General features: G+C 44.1%; 1 protein-coding gene across 2 annotated transcripts in view; it reads right to left on the bottom strand.

Annotated features, from left to right (window-relative positions):
• LOC147624390 (DDB1- and CUL4-associated factor homolog 1-like) overlaps positions 1-22043 on the bottom strand; it is a 77249-nt gene that overhangs the window by 23743 nt on the left and 31463 nt on the right. For both annotated transcript variants that reach the window (XM_086819369.1, XM_086819370.1), the window contains exons 3-5: positions 8888-9004; positions 8553-8746; positions 7579-8449 (exon numbers count right to left, since the gene is read on the bottom strand). In XM_086819369.1, coding sequence (XP_086675495.1) covers positions 7579-8449; positions 8553-8746; positions 8888-9004 — 1182 coding nt within the window. The remainder of the gene's footprint in view (positions 1-7578; positions 8450-8552; positions 8747-8887; positions 9005-22043) is intronic.

Raw genomic sequence — 22043 nt, 5'->3', positions numbered from 1 at the left:
GTGCAAAGATCGAATTTTCTCTCCACGTACCCTCTTCACGATGTCGACCCAAGAATCAGAGTTGCCCCTCGTGGAACGCGAAGGCTTGCCGGCTACGGAAGGAACCAATGCCGATCTTTTTGACGATTTTGTGTCAAAATCAGATTTCCAAGAGTTCAAAGTAGCTCTCGAAGCTTCTTCGACGGAACGTCAGGCACAAATCGCAGCCCAGATGCAGGCTTTACAGAACTCCATCGCTCTATTGACCACTACCCCCTCTACTTTCTCGGGTATGGATACCTTGGCCCCAATATTACTCCGGAACCGTTCAGGGGCGAGCAAAAGCAACGAACCAAGGAGATCGTGGACACGTGGCTACACAAGTGGCAAGTTCACTTTCAGTTTCATCCATATGATGATGGAAAGAAGATCCAATTAGCAGCAGGTTTCCTGTCCAACAAAGCTTTGCTTTGGTGGAAGGAACTGAACCCTAAGCCAACGACTTGGGCACAATTTGAAGACATTTTCAAGAAAGAATTCCTCATGAAAGAGGATGATTATGATGTTGTTGCCCGGTTTTCAGCTTTGACCATGACCTCGCAACACTTCACTTATGAGGTCTACCTCCAGAAGTTTCGTGACTTGCAGATGAAAGCTACAAAGATGGATCCCACTACTCTGTTGGGGTTTTTCGTAGCTGGTTTACCAGACTCGTACCGATTACAGGTTAAAAATAACAAATGTAAAACTTTGGACGAGGCCATTCATTCAACTCGTATCTATGATGATACGATGGTCTCTTCCAAGTCAAAACCCGTTACCGAGCAGGGGAACAAGCATAAAAGAAAGTTCTCCGCACCTAAGGCTAACACGACTAAGGGCAAGTCTTCGGACCAACCTTCGAAGAATACAAGTTCGACACCAGCAAAGAAGAAACGACTCCTTAGGGCTTTGAAGCTCAAGAAGAAAGGACGTTGTTTTATCTGCGAAGAAAAAGGACACATGCGTAACGAGTGCCCAAAGCAAAAGGGTACCAAGACAAACGCAGGACCCAAGCCAAAGGCAGCTAACCAGTTGTCTTTGACAGGTAAGTCAATTACTGTACTTTCTCGCCCTAGTACTTGTTCTGATTGTCTGTTCAATTCTAAAGTATTTGGCATGCATGATCTTCTCCGAGTTTATGGAGAAGTGAATGGCCATAAAATTCACATTCTGTTAGACCCTGGCAGTTCGCATAACTTTGTTAACTACAAACTTGTGCAGAAATTGAGTCTTGATACGATACTCAGCGACCATACCTATGAGGTACGTCTACCTACGGGCAGACAAGTTTGGGATCGCAAGGTGGAGATGCTTCCAATCCAAATTCAAGACTACAAAGATACTCTGGAATGCTATGTTATGCATCTGGAAAATGTAGACTTGTTATTAGGGATTGAGTGGTTTAAGACTCTTGACGTCCACATAGATTGGTCTAGTCATATTTTTTCTTTTCAGCATAGGGACACCAAGTATAGTATTTTAGGTGATTGTATCCATCCCTCTCAGGGACCTCTTGTAAATACAATTGATTTTGGAAATATAATGGATTCTTCTTTATATACTGCTTTCCATTGTGTATTGATTCCACTTTCTTCTTTTCTCATCCCTTCCATGGATGTGAATGAATTAAGTGTGTTTGAAAGCAAAGAATTACAGAAGATACTTGAGTTGTTTCAAGATGTATTTCCTAAGGAACTGCCATCGGGTTTACCACCTGAACGGGCAGTAGATCATCGTATTGACTTGATCCCTGGTGCTCATCCTGTGAGTATTCCACCTTATAGGATGAGCCAAGCTGAGGAAGATGAGTTGGCTAAACAACTCGAAGATTATTTGAGGATGGGCCAGATCCGTCCAAGTAAATCACCTTGGGGTGCACCTGTGTTGATTAGGAGAAAGAAGGACAATACTTGGAGAATGTGTAAAGATTACAAAAGATTGAACAAGCTGACAATTAAGAACCGTTATCCTCTCCCTAGATCAGATGACCTAATTGACCGGTTAGCAGGAGCGAAATATTTCACGAAGATAGATTTACGTACTGGCTATCACCAGATACGTATTCATGAAAGGCATGTCGAAAGAACCGCCTTTCGGACTAGGTATGGCCATTACGAGTTTCTCGTATTACCTTTTGGGTTAACCAATGCTCCAACCACTTTCCAACAAATGATGAACGATCTTTTTCGTGAACATTTGGAAAAATTTGTGGTGGTGTTCTTGGATGATATTTTGATATATAGCCGTACTCTTGAGGATCATGTCAGACGCCTCACGATTGTCTTATCTATTTTGAGACAGAATCGACTATATGCTAAGTTGAGTAAATGAGTTCTTTATGACCGACATCATTTACTTGGGACACAAGATCACTAGAGATGAATTGAGCATTGACTATGACCGAGTTCAGAAGGTTTTGGACTGGCCTATACCACGAACAGTGAAACAACTTCGTTCTTTTCTCGGTTTTGTTGTTTTTCTTCGGAAATCTGTACGGAAGTACTCTCAGCTCACACTACCGATGACCGACTTATTGAAAGGTCGTGGACGTAAGTCCAATCAGCCTATCACTTGGAATAACGATTTGGATATGGCCTTCAGACTTTTGAAAGATAAAGTCAAGGAAGCACCTATCTTAGCATTGCCTGATCCTAGTCGGCCTTGTGTTCTTGAAACTGATGCCAGTGACTATGCTATCGGGGCTGCTTTATTTCAAGATGGTAGACCGGTTGCTTTTGAAAGTAAAAAGCTAGACGACACTCAATCTCGTTGGCCAACCCTTGAGAAGGAGCTTTATGCTGTGATTCATGCTCTCAAGGTTTGGAGACATTATTTATATGGCTCCAAGTTTGTGGTATTGACTGATCATCAGTCAATCAAGTATGTGTGTGATGCGGATGATTTGAGAGGCAGGAAAGCTCGTTGGGCAAAGTTAATGCAAGATTTTGATTTTGAGATCCGTTATCGGAAAGGGTCCATGAATAGTATTGCAGATGCGCTTAGTCGGATTAGAGAGGTGAATACTTTGTCGTTCACCAAGATTTCTACTGACTTATTTCAGTCATTGAGAGGGCTTTGCAGGACTGATGGTTATTTTGGTCCATTTTGGCAGAAGATCCAGGACGGGAGCTCGTTGATTGACCAAGACTCGGTGACTGAGCAGTCTACTATTCAAGCTGCAGGAGGTCAGTGGATGATTCGGAATGGTTTGCTATTCCGTAATGACAAAATTTGTGTACCACAGATCCCGGACATTAGGTCCAAGATTCTGAGGAAATGTCACGACGCCCCTTCTGCTGGACACCCTGGAGTACATAGGACATTATCTTTAGTGAAACACACTTTTTATTGGCCGAAGATGAAAGGGTATGTAGAAGATTATGTTCTCAAGTGTCAGATTTGTCACGCAAATAAAGCTGAACGCTTTAGACAGGCTGGGTTGTTGCATCCTTTGCAAATCCCAGGTAATAAATGGGAAAGTATTTCCATGGATTTCATTACCGGATTGCCAAGAACGCATCAAGGCCACGATTCTATTTGGGTTGTCGTAGTGACAAAAATGGCTAGATTTTTACCGACCCGGAAGACTATTACAGCTACGCAATTAGCTCGGCAGTTTATCGAGCAATTGTTTAGACTGTACGAGTTACCGCAGGACATAGTCAGTGATAGGGACGTTTACGAGTGACTTTTGGAAACTTGTTTTTGAGAAGTTGGAAATAACTTTGAATTTGAGTTCCTCAGATCATCCTCAATCTGATGGCCAGACTGAAAGAGTGAATCAGATTTCGGAGGATATGCTTCGAGCATATGTATCCAAAAGACAGAGTTCATGGGAGGATTATCTTCCTATGTTAGAATTTGCATATAACAGTACTAAGCATACGAGTACAAGGTTTAGTCCTTTCATGCTTATGTATGGTTTTCAACCAAGATCACCTGTTACAGTAGGATTATCAGGACTTCAGCATGATGCAAGATATACAGGAAATGTTACAAGTTGCGAAGGAATCTATTAGAAGTGCTCAAGACCGAGACAGGTTTTATTCTAATAGACATCGTTCACCTAGGGAGTTCTCTGAAGGAACGATGGTGTATTTGCGAGTTCTGAAAGATTCCGAGACTTTACGGACAGGTAGATCTCCGAAATTATCCCCTAGATACTGTGGACCATTTCGTGTTACACGACGGATTGGTTCAGTTGCATATGAATTGGATTTGCCTTCTCATGTGAAAGTTCATCCTGTATTTCATGTCAGTAGACTTAAGGAAGTACTGGGTGGAGCAGATCAGTTAGTTACTCCTCAAGAAATTATAGATGTCCAAGACATGACATTTGTTCCGCACGAACCTGAAAAGATTCTTGGCTTTCGTGAACGAAGATTGCGACATACGCTTATCACGGAATACAAGATCAAGTAGAAGGATCGTGTTGAGGAGGACGCTACATGGCAGACATTGACTGCTCTTCAGAGAGATTACTCTGGCTTTTTAGTGAGCTCAGGAGTGAGCTCTTAGAGGAAGGGGAGTATGTCATGTGCACAGTGTGTATCTACTGTGTGCTATACGCATGCAAGACTAGTTTCGAGGCTTGGGGAAGCTTGGAACTAGGCAGGCTGATTGACGAGCTGAGTTAGGAAAATACTAACGGGCGGGCACCCAAGTATGGACGGACGGGCGGCCAAGAGCCTATATGACCAAGGTTAGTTATTGTAATATAGAGACTCTCGCGAGTTTGTGAGAGCTCTATGGTCTTGGAGCCTGGATCTAGTGCAGACGTGCACCTGCTTTATGCAGCCAAGGCCGGCAGCAATCTCGAGGCCCACGAGGGCAGCTTCGCGGCGGTATGGGACGTCGCGAGGAGGAGATTGGTCGGTACGTCATCCTAGTTAGCTCAGCTCGTGGCTCGGTGGGGACAGCCAAGACTGTGGGCTTGCCCACGGCTGTCATGGTTGGGAGGTGAGTCAGGCCTGCACCCCCTTGCTTGTTTGTTTGTTCGTTTGTTTGCAGGATTCGAGTTTCGAACCAAGATCGATCACGAGGGGATCCGTGGGGATTTGACAAGCATGGGGAAGACTTCGAGATCAGGAGGTTTTGATCTTTTTCGATCCTGGGGCTCGTGCAAACTTCATCACCCCCAAGCTTGCAGCAAAGTTGGGCATCAAACCGAGGAGATGGGTGTGTTGCATGAGGCTACTTTGGCTTGTCCTGGACATTCGGTTGACGTTAAACCGATCATTGGGAAACTGCGTCTCAGTGTGCATTGACTTGGCAAATTCACCGAGGACACTACAACTTTACCTCGAGGCTTTTGGTCTAAAGCCTACCTTAGAAAGTGCTTCAACAGGTTCAGCTGTGGATTCTAGAGTACTATTTGTTACTCAAGAGGGGGGTGACTCCACTCCTTTGTCACAGAGTTCACTTGGATGAGATCTGGAAGTCGCTTGCTATTCTTATCAGCGCACCCGAGATACTGAACTGACAGTATATCTGCCTATGGGATTTCTATGATATATGTGTACTAGTCACATGGTTTGATTCATGGATATATGAATCTTTTGAGAGAATGGAAACGCCTATTCTAGACTTTCGTTTGATATGCATCAGTGTTTACTCATGTTCCATCATGTATTGCTGATCGTGGATCCTATGGGATGGCCATGAGAGGAGCAGGTAAAGCATCCAGAGAGACATGACTATTCACGAGGTGGATGCTCTTGATTTATGTTTTTCAGATGTTCTGTTTCAGTTGGCAGAACATAGCTTTCTCGTTGCTCCCTTAGGTTCTGTTTCAGTTGACAGATCCTTTGAATGAACAATCGAGGACGATTGCTTTGTTTTAAGAGGGGGATATGTTACAGGACTGAGTATTTTACCTCTTTTTCTTAAGCATTGTAATTATGTTTTAAACCTGTTTAGCATTCACTAATCATGTTTACCTGTATATGCATGTGTAAGTTTGTACACGTGTGTGGATGCAGATACATGTGTAAGTTTGTACACGTGTGTGGATGCAGTTACATGTTTGGTGTGTGTGTGTGTACATGTGTGTGCATGTTCATATGCATATGTATGTGTTTTTCTCTTATCTTGTTGCAAGAGCAGCATATTGTGGGTCAGCCACGTCAGCAACTGACGTGGCACAAGTGCAGCTGACACATGTGCAGGTACGGCTGGCTGCACAGACTGGACTGCACGTGTGGCTGACTGCTGCTGGCGCTGACACCTGGCGGCTGGCTGCACAGACTGGACTGCACGTGTGGCTGACTGCTCAGGAGCTAAGGCGGCTGCAGGTGCTGCCATGTAGGCAGGCAGGCAGGCGCACAAGCTATAGTGAGAAAGAAGTGATGCCGGGCAGCAAGCGTGGGCGCCGGGCAGCAGCAAAGCAAGCGCAAGGCGAGCAGCAAAAGCGTTGGCGGCTGGCTGCCACGTAAGCGGACAGGTGCACAAGCAAAAGAGAAAAGCAAACGCAAGTGAGGGGCGACGGGCTGCAAGAAAAAGCGAAGGAAAGAAAAAGCGCCGGGCAGCCCCAAAATCGCGCAGCGTGGGTTCTCGAAAAAAAAATGCTAGGCGCCATATTTAAGTTTTTTTTTTTTTAAGAGAGAAAGGAAGCTATTCGAGAAGTCCTTTGGAAAAGCACTTGTAATAGTTTTTTTCTAAGGGACCCCCCCCAACTTGTATAAATAGGGGGCCAAGGCTCTTGTATCCCACAACACATCTTGGGTGAAAGCTAGAAGGAGATCTCCTCCCCGTGGATCAAGAAAGCATCTTCTCGAAAATTGTACAAGGGCTACGCCGACTTCAAGTTATAAATAAATACCTGCGGGGGCGCCACGCTTTGGGGCCAATTGGTCTTTTGTGCAGCAGCACTCTAGCTCCACTTATTTATTTTCTTCTTCCTCCAAATTTATTATTCCAGTTCGTAAAGCGATTAAAAATGTGATTGAGTGTGTTCACCGCCCGTCAAGTTTCTGAAGGCCGGTTTCAGATAAGTACTCAATGGACTGGACACACCAGTATTTATCTTTCATTTACTCTGTGTATGACGCTCACTATCAAAAGCACCAATTGGGTATCCCATGATTTGTGAGCATGTCAAGGCATCGCGAGGATATGGACTAGCATGATTGGGTCTCATAGACCATATTCTAATGTGCCATCGGCATTTTTTGTATCACAGATAGTTGTTTATCATCCTAGGGTTTTCATTAATCTTTTGCTTGTGCCTAAGTGCACCCCGAAGTGGATTGTAATGACTGTGAGGTACTGGTTTTTGGTCCCATATGCCTTCAAGGCATTCCGTGGACGTTAATATGACTTTCTCTCTCTCTCTCTCTCTCTCTCTCTCTCTCTCTCTCTCTCTCTCTGCAAGTGCAAGCACCTAGCTCATCTATGAGCTCTGCACAAAGTTTATATTTACATTAGCACATAAGACCAACACTTAAAAAAACATTGTCTTCATGCATAACAAACATGACACTGGTTTCTATGTCTGAATGTACATGCCTTAAAAAGTTATCTATAACTTCTTCAAGAAAAACAGTTTTTGAACTGTACCTCAAGAGCAGCCCCTTTGACCAGATCAGCTGCTGCCTCTCCTGCAGCCTTGACTGCTTCATAAGAAGCTCTTGCAGTTTTTGCTTCAACTTCTGCAGCCCTTGCAGCCTTTTTCACAGACACGGAAATGTCCACATCACCAACTATGGTGCACCCATATCGCTCATCAGCTTCTCTCTTGCCTTCATCTGCATCCTCAAAGGTAATGGTTCCCTCCACAAAAGGTGCTGGATCGCTCCCCGTGTCAGTCTTATTAGTAATATTCTCTCTCAGGCCCTTTGTTTTCTCTTGATGAAACCCAATTCGCACACCTCCACCAGGTGAGCTAAGAGCTTTATCACCATCACTTGTACCATCGATAATCTTTCCCTTCCCTTTAACTTTGGCACTTCCTCTATCCCGAGCATCACCTTTGCGCTTTGAAGGCTCTCCTCTAAGAGCCTCGTCTGTAACATCCTCCCTCCCTAGCCGATTGACACTGTTGAGGTCTGTGTTTTTGCTTTTTCCATCCCTTCTCTCTCGCCTTCCGCATTTCTCGTCACCCGTCCAATCTGCATCATCGTCTGCATCATCCATGCAATTACTTTTGTCCAGCAAAGGTTCTGCACCAGTCTCCCTCTCTAATGCTCTTGCTGTGTTCTCTGGGCATTCAAACCCATCTTGTAGTGTCTCTGTCCGGGGTGCTTCTACTGGTAGTCTTGCTCGGCTTCTAACATCATCTCTGTTTTTTACTGCACTAGAGCCACTGCTTCTATTTTCACAAGCTATCAACTCTTTTTGATTGCCAGTTTCTTTCAGCACACGCACTCGCAGATAATGCATGAGCTTTGCAGCCACACCAGTTGCCAATACCTCTTCTACAATGCTTCCCCTGTGGAAATACATTCAAAAAACTTCAAAAACAAAAGAGATCAAACAATGACAAGGAATGAAAGTAACAAGTGCGTCAAGAGGAGGTTTGAACCCAGGTATACCCTGCTGTTAGAGCTAGAGCCAAAAGTCCCAAGGAATAGGTTCTCAACATATCCCAATCAGTGGATGTGTTACTTTTTAATTTACTTGATACCAGTTTTTTAGGGCTAGTAACATCAACTGCCAACTTAGGTGTGTCATCAATAACCCATTGTTTAATGTTGGAGAGGACTGCATCTTCAAAAACATCTTGGTACTGCAAACAAACCCACAAAAAAGGAGCAATTTAAAGTACTTTAATGTAATAACTGCCATTGCAGATAACTAAAGCAATCACACAAAAAACTTGTCCTTCCTAAACTATACTTGTTTAAAGTACTTATTTGCTAGGATATACCATTCCACAAGACAAACTCGCAAGCAGCAGTCTTGCTGCGGCAGCTCTAACTGCTGTTGAATGTCTTGATTCCACCAAGAGTTTTGACGACAAAAGTTCAAAAAAGTCATCATTCTCCTGCAATCAAAAATCTCGTTACAAAAGTTTCAATTTGCACAAATAGAATTCATATGCAGAAAATTTTACAACTGACATATCTTCTTATTGCCAGATGGAGATGTGAGTAGTATCATAGGTATTAGGGTTAAACCTCACAACCTTTGGGTACTAAGCTAACGGCTCAACCAAGAGCCCGCCCACATGCAGGGATGTTTTTCATACTGAAAACAGATTAATTGTGTGATGTATAGTGTATATGGCATTTCTATTGACCCTAATACATAGTTAAGTCTAACAAAATGTTGTAAGGGTCTCCCACTGCCTAGCTATCAAAACAATAATGGTGTCATGAGAATATATTTTAAGTCCTCTAGAAAAATATTATTTATCCCCTCTTGAGTAATTTGGGGACGCCTAGATTACTCTTGCGTCATGCCGGCTCGGTTAATATCGTGGGTGATACCACTATAAATATTAATACGTGCGGTATATGACGTATGTTTGAGGCCACCTATGATTATTTCAGTTAGGTTTGTATGGCAGGGTGATTCCTGGGATACTTACGGCTGGTAGTCATGAGTTGGTGATGATTTGTGCCTGTTTAATATTTGTGAAATTAATTTAATAATTAATTGGGCTTATATTTTCAGGTGATGAAAACTATGGGAATTGAAGAGTTTACTTTGGAAGAAATGTCTTGGTTCATCACATTTCATTTTTGGCAAGCATAGTAGCTTGTAACCTTATCAAATGATTTTTCCATTTTGAACTTTAGGAAAGATACATTTATTTATGTGGAATTTATTAAAGCCTATGGCTTTACCCTAGTCCCTATATTTGACACTCTATTTTTGTTAAAGAAGAGTGCCGTGCTCTCTAAAAAGCACATCTTGTATATTTTGGGAGCTATGGCCTAATTTTGGTGAAAAAGAAAGCTAATAAAGAAATACTCTTGTGTGGGGAGAGGCCACGCACAAGAGGGGGGAAGATTGCACCCAATATGGTCTTTTTGAGCTAAGTATTTTTGTTTAAGTGTTTAATTTTTCAATTGATTTGATTTAGTTGAAGCTTACAAGCAATGGTTTTTATGATTGAATTAATTCTCTACTCTTCCACAATCAATTCCTAGAATAAGATTCCGGTTGCAGTGGTATCAGAGCTTGGGCTAGGAGATTTGTGGAGAAGGTAGGAAAGGGCTTCAACTTCTCAAAAATCAAGAAAGTGCAAGAATTTATCCAGTGGACAGAAGGGTGTTTTGCAGGTCTTTACCCAAAGGTCAAAGATTCAAAACTAGATCTACTCTCAAACCCACTCACCACCCTGCAAAACCATCCCTCTCTATCAAAAAGTGGTTTTTCCAAATACTCAGTGAAATCAAAATCTGACCGTATGGATGAAATCCTCATAGCCAAAAACCTCACGGGTATCTCTCAAAAATCAGAAAGCTTCAAGCATGAGCAAATCTATAATGGACGGAGGAGGTAAATCTCTGTAAAAGCCATCAAAAATCACCAAGGAAATTCGTGGAGAAGGAGGCGCACGGCGGCAGCCTGCCGGCGCAAATTGGCGTGTGGAGAAGATTTTTTAAAAAAAAGCATAAGCTTAATTAGCATAAGCTTAATCACTTGGTTAATCTACTCTTACTTTTCCCAATCCCCATACAAGTCACATCATCTTTTTAACCTTTACTTTTCTCCTATTTTCAAATTTGAAGAGAAATTTCAAAGGTTTCCAATTCTGAAAATTTCTGGGTGCAGAAAAGTGATTTACAGGTTTTAAAAAGATTGAAAATTACCTAGAAAAGGCCAGAAAATTCCGAAATCGCTTCTGAAAAATTCTGAAAATTTCAAAAAAATATTACAGAGATTGGGCAAGGTTTACAGGACTGTTTCAGCAGGTTTCAAAGTGCAGAAAAATTATTTCATCAACAACTCGACTAGCCCAAGACTCTTGAATCACGCAGAATCGTTCGGGATTTGTTTGAGACGACGAGAATTCAGTTCAGCCATTGAACAACGTCTTTGTTCAGCTTCAACCAAGATCAAATTGCGAGAGAAAAACAAGATAAGTACTTACTTTTGCTTTATTTATTTACATCAAATAAAGTAAAATTTTATTTATCTACATCATTTGCACAAGCACTATGGCAGATTTGCCTATCTCGCCATCAATTCAAGAGCAACTCCTTTCTTTACAACATCAAATTGTAGAAGAAAGAGAGAAGCGTATTGAATTGGAGAGACAGCTCTCGAGTCGTAGACTCAAGCGTGACTCTTCGCTATCTTTTGATGACGAAGATGACACTATTCAAAGAGCTGTAAATGCTACATTGCAAGCACAAAGGTCACAAAAAGAATCCAAGATTAGTCGGAAAGCTTTCACATTTCAAAATTATGATGGAAAGAAGAATGCTAGGGTCATTTTAGCTTGGCTTAGTCAACTAGATGACTATTTTTCTGGAGAAAAATTTTCAGAGAGTGATAAGATTAAATGTGCAGTCAATCATTTGGTAGACAGTGCAGCTTTATGGTGGAGTGTAATAAAGCAAGGTCGTGACAAGCCAGATTCTTGGAAAAGATTTCAACGGCTGGTTAAAAAGCACTTTTTACCCTCACAATTCAAGTCCAAAGTTAGGCACCAATGGGACACTTTGCATCAATTGGAAAAGGAAACTATGTCACAGTATGTAGAAAAGTTCTGGAATACTTTATTACAGGTGCAGGTTGTGGATAGAGTCAGCGAGAAGGACCAAAAAAGGAAGTTCATATCGGGCCTTAGATCTACCATTAGGACCGATGTGAATATGTTTCGACCTCATTCACTATCTTCTGCAATATCTTTGGCAACTAATTCAGAACGTAAAAATGGTTTTCCTAAAGAGATTAAAGCACATGAGGGTACTTCTTCTAAACCATTTACTAAATCTTTTTATGCTTCAAAGAAGATGTATAAACCAGGTTATGACAAAGGCAAGGACGAGGCTAAAGGCAACATGAGTACCAATAAGAAAGTCAATGGTGGCAAACCGAAGACATCTCCTATCAAATGTTTCAAGTGTCACAAAGAAGGTCACATAGCACCGAATTGTCCGGAGCGTACCAAGAATTCGACACCAGCAGCAGCAGCTCGAGTCAACATGATTGAAGAAGACGACAATGAAGAAGAATCATTCGAGCAAGAGGGTAATTCCGATCCAGATTACTCAGAACAAGAAGGTAAACCTCATGTTCATTCTTTGCTTAAAATAAAAGGAACGATAAATGGACATGAAGTTCTTATTTTGCATGATGATGGTAGTACATATGATTTCATTTCTGAAAAGGTACTTAGAGCATTAAATCTTCATTCTTCACCTACGCACTATAAAGTCAAAGCAGCATTTACTGGAACAAAGTATAATTGCATGCAAGAGATGAAAAGTTTGGATTTATGCATCAAACCTTTAACAGAAAAAAGGGATTTCTTAGTTGCACCTTTACAAGGGGTAGATATAATTTTGGGTATGCCTTGGAGACACAAATACAATCCTATTATAGACTATGACACTCATAGCATTTCTCTAAGGAAGGACAATGAAAATATTATCTTCCAGTATCAAGTCAAAGGAGAAATGAGTCCTTTGTTGAGTCACACTCAAGCAAAGAGAGCTCTAAGAAAAAGAGACAAGACTTATATGGTATGGGTTAACCAGCTTGATGCTGACTGTTTCATGGAAGATCTGCCTCCAGGATTACCTAAGTCTAGGCCTGAGGATCATAGTATTGACTTATTGCCTGGAAATTCCCCGCCTTGTAAAGCTCCCTATAGAGTCAACAATTTAGAGCAAAAAGAAATCCAAAGCCAAATAGAAGACTTGCTAGAGAGAGGCCTTATTCGACCTAGTAGTTCACCTTTTGGAGCTCCAGTACTTCTTGTTAAGAAGAAGAACGGAACTTACCGAATGTGTGTAGACTATCGTGCATTGAATAAGATTACTGTCAAGAACAGATATCCTATTCCTAGGGTAGATGATCTCCTTGATAAGCTTAGAGGATCAAAGGTCTTTAGCAAGATTGACCTAAAGTCTGGGTATCATCAAGTTCGTATGACTCAATCTGACATTTTCAAGACAGCTTTTAGAACCCAAACTGGTCATTATGAGTTTTTGGTTATGCCATTTGGTTTGACCAATGCTCCAACTACTTTCAGCCGTATGATGAATCGCATATTCCTTAAGTTTCAAAGTTTTGTTATAGTGTTCTTTGATGACATTCTTGATTTTCAAAGACCATTCTTTATAGTAGTGACTGATGCTAGTAGCAAAGGATTTGGAGCTGTTCTTATGCAAGACAACCATCCTATTGCTTATCAAAGTAGAAAGCTTAAGCTTGCAGAGCAAAATTATAGCACTTATGACAAGGAATTAGCAGCAGTAGTGCATGCTTTGAAAATTTGGAAGCATTACCTAATGGGCTCTGAATTTCTTATCAAGACAGATCAACAAAGCATTAGGCATTTGCTTACGCAACCTCTTATTTCAGATAGGCATATCAAATGGGCAGCTTTCATTCAAAGTTTCCAACCCATGATTCAATATCAACCTGGAAAAGAAAATGTTGTTGCCGATGCTTTGAGTCGAAGACCAAATATCAACAACATTTCCATAATTGAAAGTGAACCAGTTGTACTTATGAAAGAAACTTACGAAGTTGATCCAGATTTTTCTCAAATATAGATCAAATTGCGTGAAAACAATTGGACACCTCACGGAAGTTATTCTCATAATGATGGCTATCTTTTCTTTGAGAAAGATTGTGTGTTACTCAACCTTATAGACAACTTGTCTTGGAAGAGATGCACCAACCACCATTTGTGGGACATGGAGTTTCCGCAACACTTCAAGTAGTTTCTCGAGAATTCTATTGGCCTCATTTGAAGAATGATGTAGCTAAATTTGTAGCTGAATGTAACATTTGCCAAACAATCAAAAGCTACAAAGGCAAAGCTTTAGGATTGCTTATGCCTCTACCTATTCCTGATAGACCATGGGAACAAGTGTCTATGGATTTCATTACTGGCTTTCCTACTACTTCCAATCACCATGACATGATTTGGACAATAGTGGACAGATTTAGTAAGCAAGCCTATTTCATTCCATGTAAAAAGACACTAACTTCTTAGCAAGCCGCGAACATATTTGTTAAGCAAATTTTTGTTCATCATGGACTACCCAAAGTGATAGTTTCTGATAGAGATTCTAAATTTTGTAGTCACTTTTGGGTTGCTCTTTTCTCAAACTTAGGCACTAAGTTAGATTTTTCCACGGCTTTCCATCCGGAATCGAATGGACAGACCGAAGTCACAAATAGCACTATCTTAGATATGCTTAGAGCCTATGTTTCCCATCAACCTAGTGCATGGGATAAGTACATACACCTACTCCAATTTGCTTATAATAATACTCCTCATACTGCTACTGGTCGAGCACCATTTGAGATTATCTATGGAAGAGCATTGCCTATTCCGGCTACTAGACTCTCTCATAAAATTGAAGCTGCCGACCAATATGTTAGAGACTTTGATCGCATTTTATCTGAAGTGCGTGATTGTATTACAAGAGCTCAAGAGAAGTATACATCTCAAGCAAATAGGAAGCGCAAAGATTTTTCATTTCAAGAAGGTGATTATGTACTTTTAAGAATTGAAAATCGGCGATTAAAGAGTGTGGAAAAATTCCCTGCAGTGAAGCTAGCGCCTAGATATTATGGGCCATTTAAAATCCTTCAAAAGATTAATGATGTGGCCTATAGACTAGAGCTTCCATCTAATTGGAATATCCACAATTCTTTTCATATCCATCTCTTGAAACCTTTTCGAGGAACACTTCCTACTCACCCAACATATGAGGAACCACCTCTTATTGAAGGAGAGGAAGAAGTACTAGTTTCTGATGCTATCATAGACCAAGAGATAACAACAACAAGAACAGGTAATCAATACTTCAAGTATCTTTTGACTTTTAAGAATCATCCACAAGAAGATGCTAAATGGATGCCTGAGAAATTTTTTCGAGTTTACCCTGAAATTCTTCATTCTTTTCAAACCCAGCAAATCCGCAATTGAAGACAATTGCAAACTCAAGCAAGAGGGATGTCATGAGAATATATTTTAAGTCCTCTAGAAAAATATTATTTATCCCCTCTTGAGTAATTTGGGGACGCCTAGATTACTCTTGCGTCATGTCGGCTAGGTTAATATCGTGGGTGATACCACTATAAATATTAATACCTGCGGTATATGACGTATGTTTTATAGCTTGGCAGTAGATCTTATGTTTCATCCATTGGTCAGGTAGACCTCCACATACAGGGAACTCACTCCGTATTCATTGGAGTCAAGCCTTTCCTCGGTCTTTAGCATTGGATCACCCAAGAAAGGCTTATCATCTATTGACTTTGGGAATACGTCTGGTACAGGATGTAGTTGATGAGCATGGTATGGTTCTTTTTTTCCCCACGGCCACCAGCGAATGGCATTTGGGCATGCATCATAGGCCGATATGGCGTGCCATAGCTGAACTTCTAGCTCCATTCCAGCCGGTATGCCCTCTTGAGGAGGACGATTCATTACAGGATTCGCATTTTGATCGTCAGAAGCCGGATTATGCCTCATTCCCATTCCATCCCTCACTGCTTCCAAGGCCTACCGTTTGCTTATTCCTCAACCTTGGATAGTGGAACATGAGAACAGGCTATGGCACTTGGATAAGCCTTTGCCCTGGTGGAAATTGACTTTAAAAAAGGTATGGAAATCAAAGTTGCCACTTAAGCAGCGGGTCTTTTTTTGGCAATGCATTACGGGCGCACTACCAGTTGGCACTCTACTGGCTCAAAGGCGTATTGCTTCAGCTTTATGTCAATGTTGCCGCCTTGTGCCCGAGACCGTACTGCACTTATTGTGGAGTTGCGATTTTCTTCAACACTTGACAGCACTGCCGCAGTATAGATTCCCTCGACAACGCTTTGGGCGACTTTTTTGGATTTTTGGCAGATTTTCCTCGGCCTTACCGGGGTATGATGATTTCTTCGCATGGGTGTGCTTCTGGGCTCTTCGGACCATCTATTCCACTAGAAATCATCTGCACTTTTCTGGTGATGTTGTTCATCCCTTCCCCTATTTTCGTGCTGCCCTACTACGGTCTCTTCGAGATTGCTATGATCTTGGCGAGCTTTCTCTCCAGCAGTTTGAAGAATTTTCCCAGTTTTTTTAGTTCATTCTCATAGTTCCACATGTTTCGTGTGACTATGACTGTACAGTTTGCTATTTAATATAAACAGTGGAAAAAAAATGTGTGTGTGTGTGTGTGTGTGTGTGTGAACGACCTCTTATAACCATTTATGTGTATGTGATAAGTAAGCAGTGATGTCATAGGCATGTGTTGCCATGTGTCATTGCTCCAGTGTGTGTTGCGTCAAAAGATAAGGCTCTAAAGCCAATAAAAGCATTGTACTCTATGAAGCTTTTAACACATCAATCAAAGTATCTTTGAGTTGTGCAATCATTGTGTCCCTCCCTTTGAGTTTGTTATTTGTTATGTCTCTCACTCTCTCTCTACTACACACCACCATGGACTGTTTGAGCCTCCATAGCTGTTGACTCTGCTAACCCTAATTTTCTACAAATGGTATCAGAGCCACGTTCTCAACCCGTTGTCCACCCACTGCCCCCAGAGCCGGCTCATGCCGTTTTCACCACCATAGTCGAGCAGCACTAGTTTTGGGCGCACCGCCGCTGCTCGTTTAGAACGGCACTAGTGCTAGGTGCACCGCCGCCGCCCAGCCCATCGACAACACCGCACGTTTAGCTACTGGCACTAGGGTACTAGTGCAGACAGGATCGCCACTTTGCCTGCTTCGCCCCTGCTCGCGAGCCTATTGGGACCTTACCTCTGCTCGGAACCTGATAGCATCTCTCCCGCCGACGCCCTCTAATGCTCCTGCTTTGCTTCACTGTGAGATAACCTGCATAGCTTTTTCCCACCTTTGTACGCTCTGCATAAACCTTCAAAATGGATTAGGCCACTTCATCAAGCATCTATCTTATGGACAAGTTCTCAGGAACTGGGTTTCCCACATGGCAGACCACCTGTAGCCGAGCTTCATGCATAGAAGCTGTCCATCTTTCTCGGGAGTGGAGTCGGGTGTCTCGGCTATACGTGTGACTCGAGTGTTGAGGCGGCGGGCATGCCTCATCTTCTCCTCCTCAATGGTGGTGTGAATGATTTGGTGTTCTTCCCTTTGAGTCTCCTCCCTCACTTCTTTACGGATGTTCTTCTTCACCACCTCAACCCATCCTGACTGCTTGGCTTCGAGTTTTCCCTCCATGTCCTTTGTGATCTGCTTGGTGATCTCTTCTTTGATGGCCGTGAGAGTGTTGTCATTGATCTCCCCTTCTTCCTTCTCGGTGTTCTTGACGGCATGTTCTCTTGTTCAAGGTCCGTGACCCGTGCTTCGAGGGCCATGACGTGCCGGTGTAGTTTGTTCTCCACCTCATTGAGGTTGGAATCAGATGTCTTCTTGTTCTCCTTGATTAGTGCCTTCATTGCCGTCTCGAGGGCCTCGAGCTTCTCTTGGAGACTCGGAGCCATTCCTTGAGATGACTCTAAAGCGCTTCCCACAGGCAGGGGAGGAGAGAGAGAGAGAGAGAGAGAGAGAGAGAGAGAGAGAGAGAGAGTTATGTTGCTATCTTGGGGGCCTGAGGAAGGGTGGGTGGGAAAAGGGAGGCAGGCGGAGGGACTAGCGAGCGGGCGAACAGGGAGACGGGCCAGCATAAGCCGAGCAGGGCAACGAGGCGAACATAATAGCATAGTGGGTCCACACAGAACAGAGCCAGCCCAGGCGGGAGAGAGGGCGGCAAGCAGGGGCGAAGGCGGCGACTACGCACAGAGGCGCGAACAGAGGGAACAGAAGGCGGCGGCGAGTAGGGGCGCGAACAGCGGCGAATAGTAGCGAAGGGAAGGCGGCGGTGAAAAGAGAGAGAGAGAGAGAGAAATGAGAGAGTCAAAGAGAGAGAAAAGCTGAGAGAGAGATGGAGGGAGAGAGAGAGAGTACTTGTGACTCCGTGAGCTGCGTGAGAAGAGTAGTAGGACTTAGGGGATTTCTTTTTCTTCTTCATCTTCTTTGTTTCTTCTGCTTGCTGAGAAAGCCTTTGAAGTAGATACCTAGTTGTTGAAACCTTCTCCACTGATTGAGCCCTTAGATGCCACAACTCTTGTCTCATCGATTACAAGAAATGCTACTACTGAAACGAGTGTGTTAAGTTAGCTTGATTTGCAATGACCCCTACCACTTGATCATAATGTGATAGAGGAAAGCAGGATAAAATTGCTTCCTCCTCTTCTATGACCACACTTGCACCACTTAAATGGTTGATCACATATCTAATATTATTCACATGGTTAGCTACCGTGTCATCTTTGTCCATGTCCATCCTATAAAGTTTCTTTCTAAGAAAAAGACGTGTTTTTACATCGACTTGACCAAATATTCCCTTGACTCTAACCCAAGCCTCATTGACTTTGAGTCAGCCACTTGGTGTATTTATAATGTAAGATAATGCCTTGGAGTCTAAATTCTTCCACTTGGTTGCCTCCTCAAGATCTCTACCACTTGGTTTTTTTGATGAGCCATTAACAATGCCCTACATATCTCAATCAATGAGTGCCATTTGCATCTTAATGGGCCATGTATGATACATTGATCCATCAAATTTATCTTGTTTATCAAAATAAGCACCCCCTCCCATGGCCATATTGAAAAGAAGCAAGAAATAATGACTGGAAATCCTTTATGAATGAGGATTTCACAATGAGAGCTTGGATCACACACTGAATCAAACCTTTGCTCCAACAAAAAACATCCTTTACATGTCTACCAAAGCATCCCTCTCCATAGAGATGCATGTTGTAGGGAAGAAGCTCACAAAGACCAAATGCGCTAGCATTGTGATAGTAATGGGGTTTAGGGTTCTTTCTCTCTTCCTAGGTTTCAAATGTTTTAACATTAGAAGATTCTTGAGTGCTAGTACTACATGTAAAAGTTTCACACATAATTACTCCTCCACCAAAGAGCAATGTCAAAGAGAGACAATATCCCAACCTTCACCACAATGTAGCAACACCCACGAATGATAATAATCACACAACACCTTCGTCATTTTTTTTTTTTTCTGAGAAAAGATCCTTTCATTAGTTATATAAAAAACGCCCGTAGGGCTACAAAAGATCTCGCCTACTCATAAGAGAGACAGAGCAGTGAATACAGCATGGCAGCCCGGGAGACTCTCCCTAGGTGCTGCAAAATACAAGCATCGGTACAAAGAACTGAGAGGCTAAATCATACAATAGGGGGGGGGGGGGAAAGAGCCAAACAGGTGGCCTGTAGTGCCAACGGGGGGATCCCGTGTTTAAGGTGTAGAAAGGGCCACAGCGCCAAGTGGTGTGAAAGGCCTGGCGCCGTAAGATCACCTCATCCGAGTCTCCCCGGATGCGGTCGTACTGTCCTCGCAGGGTGTGGATCAACTCCTGCCAAATCCCCCGTACAGTCTCTGCTGGTGGCTCCAATCTCCCCTCAAAGGCCGTAAAGCACCGGACCCTCCAGGTGAACCAGATGGTGAGGCTACTGAGGAGCTCCCATCGTAAATCCCTCTCCTGTGTCCAGCTGGCGGACGAGAAATCCGGTGCCGGAACCAGGCGAGGCTGGCCCCTAATAAATCTGATGGCCTGACTGCCCTGCTCCATCTCATAGCCCATAGCAGGCCCTGACGAAGTCGACCAAGCAGCGGCACCCCACGTAAACATACCCTCTGGAGAGAGGGGGGCCAGAATACGCAGCATCCGCAGCCACATCTGCTGCGCCTGAGGGCAATCCCAAAGGCAATGTCTCTGTGTCTCCATAGGGTGGCCGCATCGGACGCAGGCCGCCGGAAGACCGCTGTAAACAAGCCAAGTACCAACTGCTGAGCCCCTGTGGGCGACCAGCCACTGAAAAGTCGAGATCCTGCGGGCTTGTCGACTAGCCCAGAGCCAAGCCCAAAAATCCTCCAGGAACTCCTGTGAGAGTCCCTGTAGTCGCCAATGCCCCGCTGCCGCTAGAGAGACCGTCCTCCTCGCCGTCAAAATATGTCGCCCCAGCCGAACAGTATACTGGAAAAAGGTGATCTCTGTGGCCTCAAGGGATGCATAAGGATCATGCCACTCGTACTCCCCGGGGTCCCATTGTAGCCGGGCCAAGGGGCGCGCTGCATATGCCCATATGCGCCAATCCGGGAGCACATCAGCAGGGTCGGGGTCAATATGCCACTTCCGAGAAGCGGCGGCCACTACCCGAATCCTCTGAAAGGTGCACTCTGCAACCAAAGGCGACTCCACCTCCACTCTCTGAAGTCTGCCCTCATCCTGAATCTCATAGTAGAGGCAACTACCATCCTCAGTGCAAGCTCTGACAGCAATCAGGATCTCCAACTGTGTAAAGGCTCCCATCCACCGTGGGGCCACTGGCTCGAGAGGCGTGAACCACTCCTCTGTGAGTGCCTCCTGAATATCATCCCTCATAATCAACTCCCCTCTGAAGTGACTCAGCCTCTCCACCTGGATCTCCTCTGGTAGACTGCAGAAGGCCTGCCAGTCTCCAAAACTACGAGCTGGGCCTGCCGCTAAAGGCCCACAGGCTAGCCGAGGCCGAGAACCCAGCATATGACCCTGCTCTGTGCGAACCGCTGGGCTCCAGATGAGCGGCTGTCTGGCCCGCTCCTCAACACAAGAAGGAGGTCGCTGAGAGAGCCCCGGTCTCAACAGCTCCCAGGTGCCCAAGTGCCCCCTGCTGGGGGCGCCCGAGCCTGCAGCCGCTGCAAGAGGAGCTCTTTCCAAGGCTCAACGCCTGGAAGCAACCCCCGAACGATAAGCTTCCCCAATAAAGCTCTACTCTGATCGACTGGATCTATAATGCCCAAACCTCCCTGAGCCAGCGGAAGTGTAATAACTGCCCATGCAACCTTTGCCCGAGCTGGCTACCGTCCCGCCCAGACCACAGAAAGTTCTTGATCAACCTCTGTACCTGGCTCATGCAAGAGCTCGAGAAGATCCAGCAAGACGTAATGTACCACATGGTCGCTAACAGCACCTAATTTGCCACCCCCACAATCCCAGCCAAGGATAGTCGAGCTGTACTCCAATACAAAAGCTTCTTCCGAATGCTCAGAAGAAGCGGGGCAATCTGCTGCTCAGGTGACAAATCTAGGCCAATCTGGCATCCCAAATACCGCACTGCTGTGCCTGGAGGAATCCATCTAAAACCGGGGTCCGGGCTCCATGCCGGAGTGGGAGCACTACTGATCCAAAAGGCCACTGTCTTGCGCCAATTGATCAATGCTCCCGAAGCTGCACTAAAAACCTGGAGCGACTGCTCTGCCTGAAGAAGATTGGCCTCTTGGCCATGCAAAAATAAGCCCGTGTCGTCTGCAAACTCAGCATCAAGCAGGTCCTCCCCCCGGACTCGGAGCTGAAGTCCTCTCAAACCGACCTCCTCTACCGTCAAATACATGCTCATAGCCTCCGCAAAGAAGAGAAAAAGAAAAGGGGCGAGGGGACACCCCTGACGGACTGATCTGGTCAGCTCAAAACTCGGCCCCCGTCCTCCTGCAATCAACACCTGGCTGCGAGCTGTGGAATACAGAGCCGCCACCCCTCTGATCCATCCTGGCTCAAAGCCCAGGCGAAGCATAGTGCCCTCTAAGAAACCCCAATCAACTCTATCGTATGCCTTCTCAAAATCGAGAAGCATCACGACCAAGTCCTCGCCAAGAAATCTAGCTCGGGCCGTCGCCTCCCAGAAAGTAAAGATGTTGTCAAGGATACTGCGCTCCTTGACAAATCCTGTCTAAGTAGCATGAATCAACTCCCCCAGGAACGGCTGGATCCTCAAACTCAAGGCCTTTGCTAAGACCTTGTAGACAGTATTGAGGATCGTAATAGGCCTCCAATGCCTAATATCATCTGATACTCCCTCCCCCCTTGGGGATA

This window comes from Cibotium barometz, chromosome 25, assembly GCF_041138505.1.
Source record: "Cibotium barometz isolate CiBa-2024 chromosome 25, ASM4113850v1, whole genome shotgun sequence".
Classification (NCBI taxonomy): Eukaryota; Viridiplantae; Streptophyta; class Polypodiopsida; order Cyatheales; family Cibotiaceae; genus Cibotium; species Cibotium barometz.
The sequence above is the reverse complement of the archived record's forward strand: the minus strand, read 5'-3'. Positions and strand labels throughout refer to the sequence as shown.